General features: G+C 35.9%; 1 protein-coding gene across 5 annotated transcripts in view; it reads right to left on the bottom strand.

Moving 5' to 3' along the window:
• Positions 1–21,080, bottom strand: part of UVRAG (UV radiation resistance associated) — a 309,856-nt gene that overhangs the window by 149,082 nt on the left and 139,694 nt on the right. For all 5 annotated transcript variants that reach the window (XM_037740137.1, XM_017533023.2, XM_037740138.1 and 2 more), the window contains one exon: positions 6,571–6,697. In XM_037740137.1, the coding sequence (XP_037596065.1) occupies positions 6,571–6,697 (127 nt within the window). The remainder of the gene's footprint in view (positions 1–6,570; positions 6,698–21,080) is intronic.

The following is a 21,080-nucleotide window of genomic DNA, read 5'->3' as shown; positions in this document are numbered from 1 at the left end:
AACAAATTAGCCAGGCATGGTGGTGGGTGCCTGTAACCCCAGCTATTCAGAACGCTGAGGCAGGAGAGTTGCTTGAACCTGGGAGGCGGAAGTTGCAGTGAGCTGAGATTGTGCCATTGCACTCCAACCTGGGTGACAGAGAAAGACTCCGGTTCCCCAAAAAGAAAAAAAAAAATCCCAGAACTATCACTGGGCTGAGGAGATCCCTATGCTCATAATATACACAAAAATTAAAGCAAAATGAATCAGGCCTGTAAGAACTAAAATGATAAAAAATTCTAGAAGAAAACAGGAGAAAAATCTCAAGTGACCTTGGGTTAGGCAAAAATTTCTAAAATAGAACAGTTTTTAAGGCTGGGCGTGGTGGCTCATGTCTATAATCCCAGCACTTTGGGAGGCCGAGGCAGGTGGATCACTTGAGGCCAGGAGTTCAAGACCAGCCTGGCCAACATGGGGAAACCCTGCCTCTACTAAAAATACAAACATTAGCCGGGTGTGGTGGCACAAACCTGAAATCCCAGCTACTCAGGAGGCTGAGGGAGGAGAATCACTTGAACTCAAGAGGTGGAGGTTACAGTGAGACAAGATCTTGCCACTGCACTCCAGCCTGGGCAACAAAGTGAGATCCCATCTCAAGAAAAAAAAAGAGCAAAGTTCTTAAAAAATGATGAATAAACTCAAAATACACTGTTAGGAAGAAAAAATATGTAAATCACTTATTTGATAGAGAACATATCCAGAATATAAAAAGAACTCTTAAACAACTTAATAATAAGGTTACCATCCACAACTCCCACTCTTCCCTCCAAAAAACAGATGAAAGATCTAAACAGACATTTCATCAGAGGAAAGAGACAGATAAGCACAAGAAAAGATGCTCAGCCACATTAGTTATCAAGGAAATACAAATTAAAACAATGAAAAACCACTACATACCCACTAGCATGGCTAAAATCTAAAATTAATTTTTGGATGTGAATTAAATGAAACTCTCATACATGGCTAGTTAAAAATGCAAAGCAGCTTAGTAGTTATTTAGAAAGTTAAACACACATTTACTATACCCCAGCAATCCCACATCTAGTTATTAATATTTAACCAAGATAATATACCCACATAAGGGCTTATACTTGAATATCTACTGCAGCTTTATCCATAATAATTCAAAACTGGAAACAAACCTAATGTCCATCAATATGTAGATGTATAAACAAATTATACGTACATATAGCAAATACTACTCAGCAATGAAAAGACGAAATCCTGACAAATGCAACCACACAAATTCCAAAGCTACCATGCTAAGTGAAAAAGAGTCAGATATTAAAAGGGCATATAGTATTATTTCATTCATATGAAATGCTAGAAAAGGAAAATGATATCAGAAAGCACGTCAGTAACTGCTAGTGGCCAAACGATGGAGGAAGAAACTGACTATAGTGAGGACAAAAAGGTGTTTACAATGATAGAAATATTCTATATCATTGACTGTGGTGGTAGTTACCTGCCTGAATACATTAGTTAAACTCATCAAACTGTGTATTTTAAATTGATTAATTTGATTGTTTGTAAAATATACCTCATTACAACTGAAGAGAATTAAAAAAGCAAGCAAATGAAAATTCACATATTGAGCTCTTATCAATTCATTAAAAAAAAAAAAAACCAGTTAATGCAGCCAGACACAGCGGCTCATGTCTGTAATCGCAGCACTTTGGGAGGTTGAGGCAGGCAAATCACCTGAAGTCAGGAGGTCAAGACCAGCCTGGCCAACATGATGAAACCCCATCTCTACTAAAAATATAAACATTAGCTAGGGATGGTGGCAGACGCCTGTAATTCCAGCTATTCGGGAGGCTGATGTGGGAGAACTGCTTGAACCCAGGAGGCTGAGGTGGGAGTGAGCCAAGACCACTCCATTGCACTCCAGCCTGGGCAACAAGAGCGAAACTCCGTGTCAAAGAAAAAAAAAACAGTTAATGCAAAAATGACAAAATGGATAAAGGATGCAGGAAGGGTAAACCACAAAATAAGAAGTATCAAAAAGCTTAAACTCTCTATTAATGGTGAAATATTAAAAGCTTTCACTGAAACTGGAAATGAGAAAAGGATATTCACTGACACCACTTCTATTTAATATTGTACTGGATGTCCCAGATAACACAATCAGGTAAGAAAAACGTTTTAAGGCTGGGCTTGGTGGCTTTCGCCTGTAGTACCAGCACTTTGGGAGGCCGAGGCAGGCAGATCACGAGGTCAGGAGATGGAGACCATCCTGGCCAACATGGTGAAACCCTGTCTCCACTAATAATACCAAAATTAACTGGGCATGGTGGCGCACGCCTATAGTCCCAGCCACTTGGAAGGCTGAGACAGGATAATTGACTGAACCCAGGAGGTGGAGGTTGCAGTGAGCCAAGATCAGGCTACTGCACTCCAGACTCCAGCCTGGTGACACAGCAAGATTCTGTCTATAAAAAAAAAAAAAAAAAATAGAAAAAAGTTTCAAAGGCATACATATTAGGAAATGAGAAATAATGCCATCATTTGCAGGTGAGATGACTGTACACACAGAAAATTCAAAACAATCTATTAGAAGTAATTATTAGAATAATCTATTAGAAGTAATTATTAGAACAATCTATTAGAACTAATTATTAGAACTAATTAGTAAGTTCCTTGGATATAAAATTAACATATAGAAATCAGGTGTAATATGCATATAAGTCATTTGGTAAGTGTGAATCAAAACTACGATGAGATACAATGCTATACTCACTAGGATGGCTATAATTAAAAAGAGAGATAATAACAGGTATTGGTGAGAAAATGGGGAGACTGAAACCCTCATATACTGTTGGTAGGAATGTAAAACAACAGCTGTGGAAAATGGCTGGCAGTAACTCAAAAACTTAAAAATAGAGTTCCCACATGACCCAGCAGTTCTACTCCCAGGAGTGCCTAAGAAGAATGAAAACAAACATCCCTACTAAGAGTTGTATATGAATGTTCATAAGCAGCTTTATCTGTGATAGACAAAAAGTGGAAAGAAGCCAAATGTCCAACAACTGATGAATGGATTTTAAAAACGTGACATATCCATATACCTGAATGTATTATTCAGCAGTAAAAATGAAGTAGTGATACACGATACAACGTGATGAACCTTAAAAATAAGATGCTAAACAAGTGAAGTTGGTCATAAAAGACCACAACATTGTATGATTCTTTTCATAAAAAATGTCCAGAAAAGGCAAATCTAGAGACAGAAAGTAGATTGGTAACCGGTTACTTAGAATTGAGGGGATGGGAAGTGTGGAATCACTGCTAAGGCACAGGAGTTTTCTTTAGGTGGGACAATCAGGCTGTGGTGATCACTGCATAACTCTGTGAATAAACTAAGAAAAAGTGAGTTATATACTTTAAAATGGCAAATTATATGGTATGGCAATTGCATCTCAATAAATCTGATTTTTAAATTTTCTGCAATATTTTACATTTATAACAAATAATTAAAATTACTAATTTAATTTACTGTATAATGAAATTTAGACACAATGAAACTAAATTAGAATATAAATAAATTACCACAGCAAGACTGCAGATGTAGGGCTCCAACCCTAACATTAACAATTACTAATCTGTCTATAAGGCTTCTGGCGAATTTTTCTTTAAACATGATATAATAAATACCAATACCACTTTAAAAAATCTATTAATTGTATACCTATACACCAGAAACTAGTAAAAATAAAATTTAAAGATACATACAATAGTATCATAAAACATCAAAAAATAGAAATAAATTCAATGAATCATGGGAAAGACCCATACATTAACTATCTTATTTCAATAATGTTTTGTAAAGAAGATCTAATAAACAAAGGCAAGTATCATTTTCCTGGGATGGAAGCCTCAATATTGTACAGATGCCTATTATCCCCAATGACATTTGATAATCTATTCAATGCAGTTCTGTCAATATCCTAGCAAGTCTCAGCAATGATGTATGACAATTAAGAAAAAAATATCCTAGCAAGGTTTTCTTTTCTATATAGAAATTCACATGAAAATGACATAGAGCAAAAATAACCATTGTAATCTTGAAGAAAAACAACTAAGCTGAAGAACTTTAACAGATATCAACACCTATTATAACATGAAAAAAATTAAAACAGCGAAATAATGGCAAAGAACAGAAAAATAGACTGATAGAACAGAACAGAGGGTTCTTAACAGACTTAAAAGCATATTGTCATCTGACTTACGAGAAAAGCAAAACTGCAATGCAATGGAGAAGGGATGATCTTTGATGAATAGTGCTGGGTCAGCTATTAATATGAAAAAAAATAATCTTGACTATCACATCACATACAAAGAATAATTTCAGATGAATTATAGATATAAATGTAAGAAGTAAAATACTAAAGCATTTCAAAGAACACATAGAAGAACACCTATAAAATCTTAAAATAGGTAAATATTTCTGCAAATAGACACAAAAAGCCTCATATATGAAAGACTGATAAAATGGAACTTCTGTTCATTTAAAGGTATCATTAAAGAGTGAACAAGCAAGCCACAGAATGGGAGAATAAATTTTTAAGCATATGCCAAATAAAGAATCCATATCCATAACATATAAAGAAATCTTACCAAAAAACCAGTCAAACCAAACTTTTTTTAATGGACAAAAGAATTCAACAGGTGTATCACCAAAGAGCGTATCTCAGTCAGCAAGAAACATATGAAATGTTTATAACATTTATAACATATGAAAGACTAACTTCATTAGTCTTCAGGAAAATAAAAATTAAAACTGCAAGAGAATATTACAACATATCCAACAGAAAGGCTAAAATGAAAAATACAAATTACCAAATGTAATAAATACAAAATATACAAGAAGTATAAATTCCTGACAAGGATGTAGGAAGGAGCAATACTGGATGGAGGGGAGGTAAGTGGGCACAATCATATTGGAAAAGCTGAAGATATGCACCTTCTCTGACTGTAATTCTACTCCTCAGTTTCTACCCAACTGAAACACCTAAGAAATTTTTATTAAGAAACATATAAAAGTTCTGCATTAAGAAACCTAGAAGGTTCAGGAAGCATTAACTATAATGGTCCCAAAATGAAAATTACTGAAACCAAGAGCAAGAGTAGATAAATAAATTCACACTCATATAATGGAATACTATTTGGCATTAAGCACGAACAAACTATAACTACATGAAGGTAAGAATGACTCTACAAACATAATGTTGAAAAAAGCCAGCATATGTACATATATGATTCTATTTCTATAAAGTTCAGAATTAGGCAAAACCAATCTGGTTTGAGCCAAGGCAGTGGCTAGTCTGGATGGAGACGTGGTAAATGGAAGGAGGCATGAAAAGGCTTCCCAGGTTTTGGGGTCCTGCTTCTCGACTGAGGATCTGCTCAGATGAGTGCGTCCGCTTTGGGAAAATTCAAGCTGTATGTATACAACTTCTCCATAACTTACCATGGGGTTACATTAGGTTAAACCCGTGGGGTTACAACCTGATAAACTTATTATGACAAACCCATAAAGTTGAAAATATCATAAGTTGAAATGTATTTAATAGACCTAAACTACTGATCATGAAACCTTAGCCTAGCCTACCTTTAAGGTGTCGGAACACTTAACATTAGCTTCCAGTTGGACAAAATCATCTAACACAAAGCCTATTTTATAACACAGCATTGAATACTGTACACAGATGAACATTTTGTAGACTTGATGGGATGTGAAAACATAAAACGCAATATCCAAAAAACACTGGCAACAGAGTACATTGTAGAGTACCGGTTTTTTACCCTCATGATCATGTGGCTGACTGGGAGCTGCAGCTCACTGCCGCTGGCTAGTAAAGCAAGAAAATATCAAACCACATATTGCTAACCTGGAAAAATAGCAAAATTCAAAGCATGGTTTCTACTAAACGCATATCACTTTTGCACATTGTAAAGCTGAAAAATCATCAAGTCAAGCTATTCTAAGTCCAGGACCATTTGAATAGATTTGTACACACCCGTCTGTATGAACTAACTTCATAATACTTGCAAAAATACTTTAAAAATCAGAGAAAATTCTATCACCATACAATCATGCACTGCATAATGACGTTTCAGTCAACAACAAACCACATATATGATGGTGGTCCCATAAGATTGTAATATCGTATTTTTATTCCATGCTTAGATATATTTAGATTCATAAATACTCACCATTGTGTTACAGTTGCCTACAGTATTCAGTATGGTAACATGCTGTACAAGTTTGTAGCCTAAGAGCCATAGGCTATGCCATATAGCCTAGGTATGTAGTAGGCTATACCATCTGGGCTTGTGTAAGCATACTCTATGATGGTAGCTCAACAAGAAAATCACCAAAGGATGCATTTTCAGAATATATCCCTGCCATTAAGTGATGTGTGGCTGCATTTACACACACAAAAAAATGACTCTTTGAGCTTGTGAAGAAGAAGAAAGGAAAACTACTGAATGTGGAAGTTAGGGTGTTTGTATGGTATTTCTACTCACCTTTGTCCTGTAATGCAATTTGCTGCTTATGCAGTAATGCCACCTCCCGTCCCAAAGCTTTCTTCTGCCGTTCCAGTTCATTTTGAAGCACCAAAATTTTTAACTGGAGGCATTCACTTTTTTTTTTCTAAATAAATAAAATCACAGGTATATTTATGAATATAAATGTCATGACTATGAATAATTATACACTCAATGTTTAAAAATAAATAATGATTTAAAGCACTTTAATACTCATCAAACTTATGGAACCCTTGAGTAACTTAATTATCAGCGCCATCCTTTTAATCAAAATCATAAAGATATAAACAAAGAACAAAAGTAAATCTTAAGTCTGGGGACCCAACAGACACTACACAAAGTATCTCAGGTCCCTTCCCTGATACCACAATACAATAAGATTTTTAAAACTTAATAATAAATAAATGAAGTTCTCAAAAAGTTAAATACAGAGGTACCATAAGACCCAGCAACTCCACTTCTAGGTATATACTAAGAGAAATGAGCACATGTCCACACTTAAACCTGAACACAAATGTTCACAGCAGCATTACTCATAAAAGTTAAAAAACATAAACAGCCCACATGTCCACAAACTGATGAAAGGATAAATAAAATGTGGCCTATCCATACAATCAAATATTATTTTGTAATAAAAGGAAATTAAGTACTGACAAATGCTACAACATAGATGAACCTTAAAAACATTATGCTAAGTTAAAGACTCCAGTTTTAAAAGGCCACACACTATATGGCTCCACTTACAAGAGATGTCCAGAATAGACAATCCATACAAACAAAAAGTAGATTTTCACATTTGCCAAACCAAACCAAGGTGCTCTAACCCCCTACCTGTTTCAAAGAAGGCCAAGCAGAGGCCTGAGGTTTTCAACCCTGCTAGGCAGTAACCAACCGAGACCCATGTGGTATCTACTAACATCACATGGGGATCCTGGATTTTTACCACCCACCTGTCTGTAATGGGATAACCCTCTCCCATCCTCAATGGGGTGGTATTAAAGAAGGCCTAGTGGAGAGTCACTTTCACTACCACCCAGTGCTAATGCAGCCACCCTCCTTTCTGTGATACCAGTGGAAGACATTTGGGGGAGAAGTAACAAGACACTCCTACTCCTCCCAGCTAAGAAGGTAGCATTGGAGACCTACTGGGGAGCCATCCTTGTCAGCATTAATTAAGGGAAGGGGAGCTTTTTCCCCTGCCACTAAGGGGTCAATGGAAGCTGCATAGGGAATCTGGACTTCTATACTCAATGAAAAATCAATGAAACCACAACTGGTTATTGGAAACGTAAATAAAATTCATAAAACTCTAGCTAGGGCTGGGCACAGTAGCTCAGACTTGTAATTCCAGCACTTTGGGAGGCTGAGGCAGGTGGATTATCTGAGGTCAGGAGTTCAAGACAAGCCTGGTCAACATGGTAAAATCCCACCTCTACTAAAAATACAAAATTTAGCCAGGCATGGTGGTAGACAGCTGTAATCGCAGCTACTTGGGAGGCTGAGGCAGGAGAATCCTTTGAACCTGGGAGGTAGAGGTTGCAGTGAGTCGAGATAATGCCATTGCACTCTACCATTCCACCCTAGACAACAAGAGTGAAACTCCATTTAAAAAACAAAAACCAAAAAATAACTCTGGCCAGACTATTCAAGGAAAAATGAGAAAAGGCAAAAATTACTAATATGAAGAAAGAGGGGTTATCACAATTGATCTCACAAACATCAGAAGAATAAAGAATACTACAAACAACTCTATCCTCAGAAGTTTGATAATTTAGATGATATGAACCAATTCTTTGAAAGACAGTCTACCAAAACTCATAGTAGGAGAAAGAGATAATAAAGAAATTAGGCTGGACATGGTTATAATCTCAGCACTTTGGGAAGCCCAAGTGAGAGGATTGCTTGAGCCCAGAAGCTAGAGACCAGTCTGGGCAACACAGTGAGACCCCGTCCATAAAAATAAAAAATAACAAAATTGGCTGGATGCAGTGGCATACACCTGTAGCCCTAGCTACTCAGGAGGCTGAAGTGAAAGAATCACTTGCGCTCACAAGTTCAAGGCTAGAGTGAGCTATGATTATGCCACTGTACTCAGCCTGGGCAAGAGAGCAAGACCCTGTCACAAAAAAACAAAAGAGAGAGAAATTAAATCAACAACCTTCCAAAAAAGAAAAAAAAAAAGGTCTAGTTGGTTTCACAGTGAATTCTACCAAATATTTAAATAAGAAACAATACCAGTTCTTCAGAATCTCTTCCAGAAATCAGAAGTAGATGAACGCTTGCTAACTCATTCTATGAAGCCAGTATCACCCTAACACCAAGATCAGACAAAAACACGATAAAATATTAGCAAATTAAACCCAACAATGTGTAAGAGTAATTAAACAACATGGCCACGTGGAATTTATCCCAGATAGGCAAGGTTGGTTCAACATTCAAAGAATAATTAATGTAATTCATCACATCAACAGGCTAAGGAAGAAAAACGTGATATGATCACACATATTGGTAGATGCAGATAAAGCATGTGACAAAATCCAACGACGATTCATGATAAAAACTTTCAGCTAAATAGAAAATGAGGGGAACTTCCTTAACTGGTAAAGAACATCTACCAAATAACCTACAGCTAACAACATATTTAATAGTAAGAAACTAGATGCTTATACCCTAATTCTGAGAACAAGACAAGGATGTCCCCTTTGACTCCTATTCAACATAGTTATACTTTATAAGTCCTAGCTAATGAAATAAGACAAGAAAAAGAAAGAAAAGCTACACAGATTGGGAAAGAAGAAATAAAATTTTCTTTATCTGCAGATAATATTACTGTCTATATAGAAAATCCCAAAGAATTGACAAACAAAACAAAACAAAAACCCTCCTGGAAAAAGCAATTATAGCAAGATTGCAGGATAGAGAATTAATATGTATAAAAAGATGTCTTCCTGTGTAACAGCAATGAACAAGTGGAATCCAATTATCCATCAAATTATTTTGTTAATATAAAAACTGATTCTAAAGTTTATATAAAGGCAAAAGAATACACAATACAATATTGAAGAATAAGAACAAAGCTGGAAGACTGACAGTAGCCAATGTCAAGAATTACCATAAGTTACAGTAATCAAGACAGGGTGGTATGGGTAAAAGAACAAACAGATCAATCAAATGGAACAGAGAGCCCAGAAATATACCCAAGTCAAAGAATCTTTGACAAAGAAACAAAAGCAATTCAATGCAGAAAGGATAGTCTTTTCACCAAATGATGACGCCACTAGACAGCCACATGCAAAAAAAGAAAGGACAGAAGAAACAGAGAGAGGAGGAGGAGGGAGTAATCAATCTAGATGCAGACCTTACACCCTTCACAAAAAATTAACTCAAAACGGCTCACAGATCTAAATATGAAATTGAAAATTATACTTCTAGAAGATAACATAGGAGAAAGTACAGAAGACTCTGGGTTTGGGGATAACTTTTTAGACACAACACCAAAAGCAAGATCCGTGAAAAAAGAAATTGGTATCTTGGAAATTATTAAGATCTGCAAAAGACACCGTTTTAAGAGTAAAGACAAGCCACTGATTGGGAGAAATTCTATACAAAAAACATATCTGATAAAGAACTGGTATCTAAAATACACAAAGAACTCTCATTAAAAAAAATACACACGGGGTCTCACTATGTTGCCCATGCCGGTCTCAAACTCCTGAGCTCAAGGAACCCTCCCACGTCAGCCTCCCAAAGTGCTGGGAATTACAGGCATGACCCACTATACCTGGCCTCAAAGAACTCTTAAAATTCGACAATAAGAAAATAAACAACCCTGGCAGGGCACAGTGGCTCACGCCTGTAATCCCACAAAGTTGGGAGGCCGAGAAAGGCAGATTACCTGAGGTCAGGAGTTCGAGACCAGCCTGGCCAACATGGCGAAACCCTATCTCTACCAAAAATACAAAAAAATGCAACAAAGAACTGAAGAAGCATCTCATCAATGGAAGTTAAAACAACAATGTGATATGACTACATACCCATTAGAATAAAATCCAAAACTCTGATGCCACCAAATACTGGCAAAGATATGGAACAACACAAACTGTCATTCACTGAAGATGGGAATGCAAAATGGTACAGCCACTTTGACAGATAGTCTGGCAGTTTCTTACAAAGTTAAAATAGGCTTACTATACAATCTAGCAATCATACTCTTATATATTAACCTGGATATTGAAAACTTATGTTTACATAAAAACCTACATACAAATGTCTATAACAACTTTATTCATAATTGCCAAAACTTGGAAGCAACCAAGATATACTTCAATAGGTCAACAGATAAACTGTGGTACATATACAATGGAGTATTATTCAGTGATAAAAAGAAATAATCAGCCCATCATAAGAGAAATTGTAAATGCATATTGCTAAATGAAAGAAGTCAGTCTGAAAAAGCTACATACTGTATGATTCCTACTGTATCAAATTCTGGAAAAGGTAAAATTATATAGACAGTAAAAAGATCAGTTCCCAGGGGAGGGAGAAAAGGACGAACATATGGAGCTTTGGATATTTTTAGGGCAGTGAAACTATTCTGTTTTATACTGTAATGGTGGAAACATAATACATTTGTCAAAACTCACAGAACAGTATAAAATAAAGAGCAAACCCTAATGCAAACTATGGACTTTAGTTAATAATAATGCATTAATATTAATTAGTCAATATAACATATGTGCCACACTAGTACAAGATGTTATAACAGAAGAAATCGGGGATGGGTGGGGCATATAGGAACTCTGTACTTTCTGCCTACTTTTTCTATAAATCTAAAACTACCTTGAAAAAGAAAGTTTATTTTTTAAAAGTCATATTAAATATCAATTTTATTGAATACACGTTTAATTAAACAAAATCCCTGACCCGTTCTACCAGCCAAAGACACAATTAAATTTGTTGTTTAACTTACGATTCCATATAAATATTACATCAAACCATTGCTTAAGCTTTACTCAGCCTCTTTTTTTCTCTAAAAAGCCTGCCTTAACTTACTTCCAGATACAAATCCAAAATTCTGTCCCCAAAATGAGTATGTATATGCCTCAATACATGTGCATACACACACAATTACTGCACTATGAATATGTATGCCCTTCTCTCCTGGTCTTTATCAAACAGTGTCAATAATATTCATGGCATAAATATTAAGCAAACAGCAATTTGGTTATAGCTAGTAAATTTTTATCTCCTTCCTAAGGTATAAACAATTAAAATTGTAACTACAAAACTCATCCATTAAATAAATAGTTACCAGGAGCAAAGATAAGCTGACAGAAAACTTTAAAAGGAAAAAGTAAGGATCTTGATTTGATTGACAGACAATGAGGAAGCCTGTTAACTCAGTGAGATACATCATGGTATGGCCTTGTTGAAGCAATGGGCATGGAAAATGATTTTTGGCAATGTGTTAAAAGTACTTACAGCAATCATTTCTCACCCAAGATGCTTTCTTATTCATCCCTGAAATACTGATTCTAAACAGATGGTATGATCATCTGTTAAAGACATTCAAGCCAAGAAAACAGCAGAAAAACTTATTTCCAATCATTACTATACTTGGCTTGAAAGGTCTATGAAATATGCCTTTGCAAAGAATGTTCCTAAACAATTTTCCTGAACAAAGCAAGCCTTAATAAAGCCCTACTACATGCTTCTAGATGTATGAGAAATGGTCTCTACTTTCTATGACTGTAGGTCTACTGGAGATAAAAGCCATTTTGCCCTGCCAATCCACTGTAAAAACAGAAACCAGAAGTCCGTAAGGTTCTGAGATGCAGAAGCAACCCAAGAGTCTATCAATAAATGAATGGATAAGTAAAATATGGTATATACATACAATGAAAGATTATTCAGTTTTAATCAGGAAGGAAATTTCTGCAATATGCTACACCATGGATGAACCTTGAGGACATTATGCTCAGTGAAACAGCCAGCCATAAAAAAGTATATACTGCATGATTCCACTTAAATGAGTTACTTAGAGTACTGTCAAAGTCACAGAGATAAAAAATAGAATGGTAGTTGCCAGAGGCTGGGAGTAGAGGGAAGTGAGGAGTTAGTGTTTAATGGGTACAGAGTTTTGGTTTAAAAGACTTCTGGAGATGGATGGTGATGATGGTTGCATGACATTATGAAGGTATTTAACGCCACTGGGCTGTCCATTTAAAAATGGAATGAGATCATAAATCTTATATGTATTTTGCCATAAAAATAATTGGAAAAAAAGTCAATGAGGTCATTTATTATGAAAGAAAAAGGAATGAAGAAACAATCTAAGTTTCCTTTAGCAATGCAATAGTATAATCAAGAAGCCTAAGGTATTCTTACATCACTGAGGAAAAAGATAGGTAAAATCTTTGGGAAGCAATCTTTTCCCACAAAGAGTAAGGTGTTCAACTTCCATAATGTGAATTTTTCCACAAAATATGTAAATTAAATTCTACCTGGGCAGAGAAAGAAAATAGACTAAAAGAAAAGCTAATCTTCACAGAACACAGGGATATCCCTGGCTAGGAGGTTAACCTGCTCTATTCCAGGGTACATACTAAGATGCGTTTTCTGGATTTAAAGAACTAAGGTTACAAGTTAATCGAAATACTACATTAATACGGGAAGGTGTGTGTATAGTGTTTGTGTTATGGTCTATGTGCAGAAATCTAGAAAACAGAAATATATTTTCTAGACTTAAAGAGCTAAAGTTACCAAGGTAATCTAAATACTACATTAACATGAGAAGGCATGTATATAGTGTTTGTGTTATGGTCCATGTGCAGAAACTGACTCATTTACAGAAATATATCAAGTCATTCAAAACCAGAATTGTTGGCTCCAATTTCTTTTTTTTTGTTTTGTTTTTGTTTTTGTTTTTGTTTTCTGACACAGAGTCTCACTCTGTCGCCAGGCTGGAGTGCAGTGGCGCGATCTCAGTTCACTGCAATCTCCACCTCCTGGGTTCAAGCAATTTTTCTACTTCAGTGTCCAAGTAGCTGGGATTACAGGCGCGTGCCATCACGCCTGGCTAATTTTTGTGTTTTTAGTAGAGACAGGGTTTCACCATGTTGGCCAGGATGGTCTTGATCTCTTGACCTCATGATCCAACCACCTCAGCCTCCCAAAGTGCTGGGATTACAGGCATGAGCCTCCACACCCGGCCAGCTCCAATTTCAAATGAGTAAACAAACCCTACCCATGTAGGATCTAGTTCTGTTTCCTTTCTAATGCATCAAAGATGAATGCTCAAAGGTCTTAATGTTCTACAATCTTCTAATGGGATTCAGTGTTCTATTTACCTGTTTACTCCCAGTGTAATGTCACATATGTATCTCCAATAGATCACTTTTAATTAGATGTTAGTGTTTTTATACAACACTATATGCGAACTGAAAATCACAGATACACTCATTCCTATTTATGAGTCTCTGGAAAAAAAAAAAAAAAAAAAAGAAAACATGGGAAATGTTAAACATTCATTTCAGAAAGATGACTAACGTATAAATAACATATGATAAATTGAGTATTCCAAATCCAACTATTTGAAGTCCAAAATGCCAACTTTGAGCACCAACATGAAGCTCAAGGAAAATGCTTATTGGTGTGTTTTAGATTTTGGATTTTAGACATTCAACCAGTAATGGAACAAGTGTCTTCACACTGATCATGTTGGAGCTAAAATGCCTTAGGGCAAAAGTTCCTAAAGCACATTCCTGGGAATCGTGAGGGTTCCTGACATTTTTACAGTCTTGCAAGATAAAATATATTTGCATAACACTAAGCTATATTCCTCTTTTCCACTCTCATTTTCTCATAAGTGTATGATGAGACTCATGATATTGCAACAGATTCATTGAAGCAGACGTGAAAATTCAGAAGTCTTTTGTTAGGCTAGACATTAGCTTAATAGAAGTTAAATTTACAAAATATTTTAGCAATACAATGCTAATTAAACCTTTTATTCAGAAAAATAGGCTTATTTTTCATAAAAATACATTACTCAGGCGGGGCACAGTGGCTCATGCCTATAATACCTGCACTTTGGGAGGCTGAGGCGGGCAGATCACAAGGTCAGGAGTTCAAGACCAGCCTGGCCAACATGGTGAAACCCTGTCTCTACTAAAGATACAAAAAATTAGCCAGGCATGGTGGCGCATGCCTATAATCCCAGCCACTCAGGAGGCTGAGGCAGGAGAATCGCTTGAACCCAGGAGGCAGTGGTTGCAGTGGGCAGAGATTGTGCCACTGCACTCCAGCTTGGGCGACAGGGCGAGGACTCCATCTCAAAAACAAAACAAACAAACAAATAAATATATATATACGTATGTATGTATATATAACTGAATTACTGAATTCTTTGAGATTTTTAAGAGTATAAAGGGGTCTTGAGACCAAAAACTTTGAGAATTGGTGGTTAAGGGTATATTTTATCTTCATCTATAGTAATTTTCCCCCCAAAATGGAAAATAATTAACAATCAGAAAAAAAGCTTTTAAAGCTGTGGCAGCTGTCCCAAAAGTTAACACATTTGTTTTTCAAGGTCATTTTATAGGTTGTTTCTATTGCACTTACACCTGGTCAACCACTAAGAAAAGGAAAAGATTTCCTTAGAAAATATTTCCAATCCATTAATTTCATAGACTTAGCAGTAGCTGAGAACCCGGGTTTTACCAGGAAGATACAGCAAAAATATATAATAATAAAATATACAGGAGCTCTGCATCCGGTGTAAAAGAATGAGTATACAACAAACTGGTCCTCTCATAGAGGATACAGACTATGGTAACAGATACAGACTATGGATAAAATACAAAAATCTGCTACTTGAGGGTTCCTGAGAATGACAATGGCAGGCATATTTTGGAGGTGAGTCAGAAGTTGGCATAAGCAACCAACAAAGTGAATTTCCCCTTTTCAGTGTGGCTTTTCCCTGAGGGTGGCTGCAAACTCCAAAAGAAAGTCAACTTTCTTTCTGACCAAAGGAACAGGGGAAAAGGGTGAGGCAATCAAACACGCTGGAATGGAGGAAGGCAGAAAATGGGCACCCCAAATTCTGTTTAAATTCAACCCAAGTCTAAGCCTAAATCCTACACTACATATGCATGAAACAAACAGAAAGAAGCTTGTGCCTACGGGTAAAAACTACACTGAAATCTGAGCCAGTGTTGATTGCAGGCATGACAGTTTGATCCAAACCAAGTTAACTACCTGCTAAAATAAAAATATCAACATTTTTTGGAACAAAGTAACAAAATCCAGAGATTCCACCAAATTACATTCACAATGTCCAGGATACTATGCAATATTACCCAATATATGAGGAGTCAGGAAAATGTGACTCACTCTCTAGGGAGGAGAAAACCAACATATGCCAACTCCAAGATGATCCAGATGTTAGAATTACCAAAAACCTTAAAGGCACTCTTATAAATATGTTGACAAAAATTGAAATATTCTTATAGTGAATAAAAGGATATGAATTATAAGCAGAGAACTAGAAAATATTTAAAAGGTCCAGATTTCTGCTTCTGGGCAAGATGGAGTAAGAAAAAAAGAACACTGCCCAACTAATTTTGCCAGTCTACCATAATCCTGCTACCAAAATCTGATAAAGCAATTCAAAACATTGTAACACAATATCCCTATTAAATACAGGTGCAAAATTCCTTAAATTATTACCAAAGCAAAGCTAAGAAGATATGAAGGGAAAAAATTTATAAGAAGAAATCCAACAAAATACAAAAATAATTATATATCAAAATCAATTTAGGTTTATTCCAGAAATGCAATGTTAGTTAAACACTTGAAAATAAACCAAAAAGTTCATCATATTAAAAGAATAAAGAAAAAAATCATATGATCATTTCAATGGATACAGAAAAGCCATTTGACAAAATTTAACATCTATTCATGATAAAAACTCTCAGAAACTAGGAATAAGAGGGAACTTCCTAAAGTTAATGAAGGGCATTCCTAGTATTCCATTTAACAGAGAAATGATGAATTGTTTCTCCCTAAAACCAGGAACAAGGTGAGGATTCCTGTTCTTACTATTTTTTTTTCCAACATTGTACTGGATGAAAATCAAATAAAGGGCATGAAACTGTTCAAGTTTGCAGTTATGATTGTTTACATAGAAAATTCCAAAAAACTATAAATAACTAGCATAATGAATAGGTTAATATAACAAGATTACAAGATAGAAGATTAATAAGATAAAATTAATTGTATTCTTACAAACTAGCAGCAAACAAATGAGAAATAAAAATTCAAAAACAATTCCACTTGCAATAATGCCTCCCCTGCCAAAAAAAAAAAAAAAATGCCAAAAAAAAAAAAAAAAAAAAAAAACTCCCATAAAACACTTAGGAATAACTCTAACAAAAAATGTCCAACATCTCTACAGTGTAAGTTACGACATAATAAAGAGAATTAGAGAGAAATCTAAGTAAAAGAGATAAACACCATGTTCACGGATTGAAGGACCCGATATTGTTAAGATAGCAATTCTCCACAATTTTATCTACTGCTTCTTATCAAAATTCCAGCAGGTCTCTCTCTCTCGTTTTTTTTTTCTTTTGTAGAAATTGACAAACCGATTCTCAAGTTCACTTGGAAATATAAAGAATCTGGAAAAACCAAGAAGTTTTTAAAAATAACAAAGTTGAGGGGCCGGGCGCAGTGGCTCACGCCTGTAATCCCAGCACTTTGGGAGGCCGAGGCGGGTGGATCACGAGGTCAAGAGCTCGAGACCATCCTGGTCAACATGGTGAAACCCCGTCTCTACTAAAAATACAAAAATTAGCTGGGCATGGTGGTGCGTGCCTGTAATCCCAGCTACTCAGGAGGCTGAGGCAGGAGAATTGCCTGAACCCAGGAGGCGGAGGTTGTGGTGAGCCGAGATCGCGCCATTGCACTCCAGCCTGGGTAACAAGAGCGAAACTCCGTCTCAAAAAAAAATAAAAAATAACAAAGTTGGAAAACTTACCCTATCAAGTTTTAAGATGACAGATCTACAATAATAAGTGAGTTTAGTATTGGTGAAATACAGACACAGATCAACGGAACAGAACACAGAATCCAGAAATAGATGAACATACTGTATATATGATCAACTGATTTTGAACAAACATCTCAAGGCAATTAAATGGAGAATGAAAAGACTATTCAACAAATGATGCTAAATCAACTGGTTATCCATGCAGGGGGAAAAAATTACCCTTACTTATCTGATACAAAACAATGAACTATAATAGAAGTACATTATAGATATAGATGTAAAGCCCAAAACTATTAAACTACTAGAACAAAACATAGGAGGAAATTCCTCTGACCTTGGGTTAGGCAAATGTCTCAAATATTTATTATGAAGAAAACAAAAATCCCTAAACATAAAAAATTAAATTAAAATTAAATATATTGGACTTCATCAAACTTCAGAACTTTTGCTCTTTAGAAAATACTGTTAAGATTACAAAAAGGCAAGACACAGACCAAAAAGAAAATATTCTGAACACACATAACAGAAAAAGGATTTGTATATAGAAACACACACGTATACTTACAAGCCCAAAATAAGAAGACAAAAATCTGAATTAAAAATGAGAAAAAACTTCACGAGGCTGAAGTGAGAGGACTGCTTGGGGCCAGGAGTTCAAGATCAGCCTGGGAAACATAGCAAGACTCTCTCAACAAAAAAATAAAAAATTATCTGTGCACGGTGGCTACTCAGAAGGCTGAGGCAGGAGGATAACTTGAGCCTAGGAGTTTGAGGCTGCAGTGAGCTATGGATCGTGCCACTGCACTTCAGTCTGGGTGACAGAGCAAGACTTAATCTCCTTAAAGAAGACAAAGCGAGTGAGAGAGAACAAATCTGAAACTACTTTACATGTTTCTAGGACTGAATAAATAAGTAAATAAATTACAGATAATGGGAGCCAGGTTTCTCACTATCAGAAAAAGATAATACAAATAAACAACATGAAGAGGATGACTAGAATGCACTTTGTGGCATTAGAGTGTAAATGATTAATATTATCTCAATTTAATATACAGAGAGACAGAAACGTGTGCATACATAGCTCTGTACATTGGGAGGTCTTAGAAGCAACCTAGTGGCAACAGGCCCAGATCTTGTTTCTAAATATCATTATTAAACAAAAGGAACAGGGCTCCTGGAGAAATGGCTAATTCTAGGGCTGGGATGGGAAAAACATAAGATGAGATTGGATCATATAGTGCCAAGGAGTAAGGAAGTATTTTAAAAACAAACGAACAAAAAAAAGAGATAGGGGTATATCAAAGGACACAAGAGCCAGCTGGAAAGATCTCTTAATGGCCAAATCCAAAAGCTGAGCAAGAAAATAAATAACATAGCACTGGATTATAACCCAAAGTATAAAATAAACATGCATGAGTCCACACTAGTAATTGATTAAAGAAACAAATAAATGGTGGGAGAAGAGACACATCTTCCTCACAAAGAATTTAAATAACATATGTAGATATTCCCCCATCCAGGAGGTGGAATTTAATTCCCTTCCTCTGGATTATAGGCTGACTTAGTAACTTCAGTAACTTGCTTTCAAAAAACAGAGTACAGAAAGGGAATTTGGTATTGGAGAAACCTGGGAGATACTACCTTAACCAAATGGTGGAGGTTCATATCAACAGTGATTAGTCACAGTGATTTTAAAAAAGAAAACAGGGAAACACATGGATTGGAGAAGCCTAGGAAAACATGATAACAAAATCCAGCGTGGTATCCTGAACTAAATACTGCAACAAAAATAGGAATCAGGACCCAGTCTAATCAAGAGAAAAACATCAGACAAATCCTAGTCAAGGAATATTCTATAAAATACCTGCCCTGTCAAAGTCCTCGACACTGTAAGAGTCATCAAAAATAGGAAAAGTCTGAAAGATTTTCACAATCATGAAGAATCTAAGGAAGCATGATTACTATTACTATATGCGGTATGTTTTCATGGATAGGATTATGGACTAGAAAAAGAACATTAGGTAAAAGCTGGGAAAAAAACTGAATAAAGCATAAACTTTGGTTAATGATAATTTATCAGTATAGGTTCATTAATTATAAAAAATGTACCACGTTAAGGTAATATAATAATAGGAGAAACTGGGTGTCGTGCATATAGGGTAAGTCCCTGTACTAACTTTGTGATAATTCTATCAATCTAAAACTGTTCTAAAATTAAAAGTGTATTCATTTTTAAAAAGACATTAATTCAAACACTGGTGAAATGTGAATAAACTCCATAGTTAATAGTATCATATTAATGTCAATTTTTTTTTTAACCACGTACCATGTCAAATGTACCACAGTTACATAAGATGTTAACATTAGGGAAAACCAGATGAAAGGTATGTGGGAACTCTGAATTATCTTGGCAAGGTTCCTATAAATCTAAAATAAAGAATTTATTTTCAATGGGCAAAAATATTTTAACTGATACTATTATTTTATTTTATTTTTTTGAGACAGAGTCTCACTCTGTTGCCCAGGCTGGAGTATAGCAGCACGATCTCAGCTTGATGCAACCTCTGCCTTCTGGATTTAAGCGATTCTCCTGCCTCAGCCTCCCAAGTAGCTGGGACTATAGGCACGTGCCACCACACCCGGCTAATGTTTTGTATTTTAGTAGAGATGGGGTTTCACCCTATTGGCCAGGCTGGTCTCGAACTCCTGACCTAGAGATCCACCTGCTTCAGCCTCCCAAAGTCCTCGGATTACAAGCATGAGTCACCGCACCTGGCCCTGAAATGATACTTCTTAAAAGATGCATGCATATCCAATAGGATATGAAAAATGCTCATCATGGAAGTACAATTTAGAACAAAAAGAAAATACTACATAACTGCTAGAATAGCTAAAATGTAAAAAGACTGACCTCTTAAATAAAATGGACAAATCCTCGAAAGACACAGCTACCAAAGTTCACTCAAAAGGTAAATCATAAAAGAAATTGAATTCCCAGTTCAAAAACATAAAAAAAAAAAAAAAAAAAAAACCTCCAGGCCCAGATGGCATCAATGCAAATTCTACCTAACATTTAAGAAATAATTCCAATTCTATACATATTCTTCCTGAAAACAAAAATGGGGAAAACACTTTCCAAAAGTGAGTTGAGGACATCACCCTAACAACAAAATTAAATAAAGGGATTACAAGAAAACAAACTACAGGCTGAGCACGGTGGCTCATGTCTATAATCCCAGCACTTTGGAAGGCCAGGGCAGGCAGATCATGAAATCAGGAGATCAAGACCACCCTGATCAATATGGTGAAAACCCGTTTCTACTAAAATTACAAAAATCTAGGCATGGTGGCACATGCCTGTAATCCCAGTTACTTGGGAGGCTGAGGCAGGAGAATCAGAGAATTGCCTGAACCAGGGAGCCGGAGATTGCAGTGAGCC

Source organism: Cebus imitator, unplaced genomic scaffold (genome assembly GCF_001604975.1).
Source record: "Cebus imitator isolate Cc_AM_T3 unplaced genomic scaffold, Cebus_imitator-1.0 Scaffold79, whole genome shotgun sequence".
Classification (NCBI taxonomy): domain Eukaryota; kingdom Metazoa; phylum Chordata; class Mammalia; order Primates; family Cebidae; genus Cebus; species Cebus imitator.
This window is presented reverse-complemented; position numbering and strand designations above follow the sequence as displayed.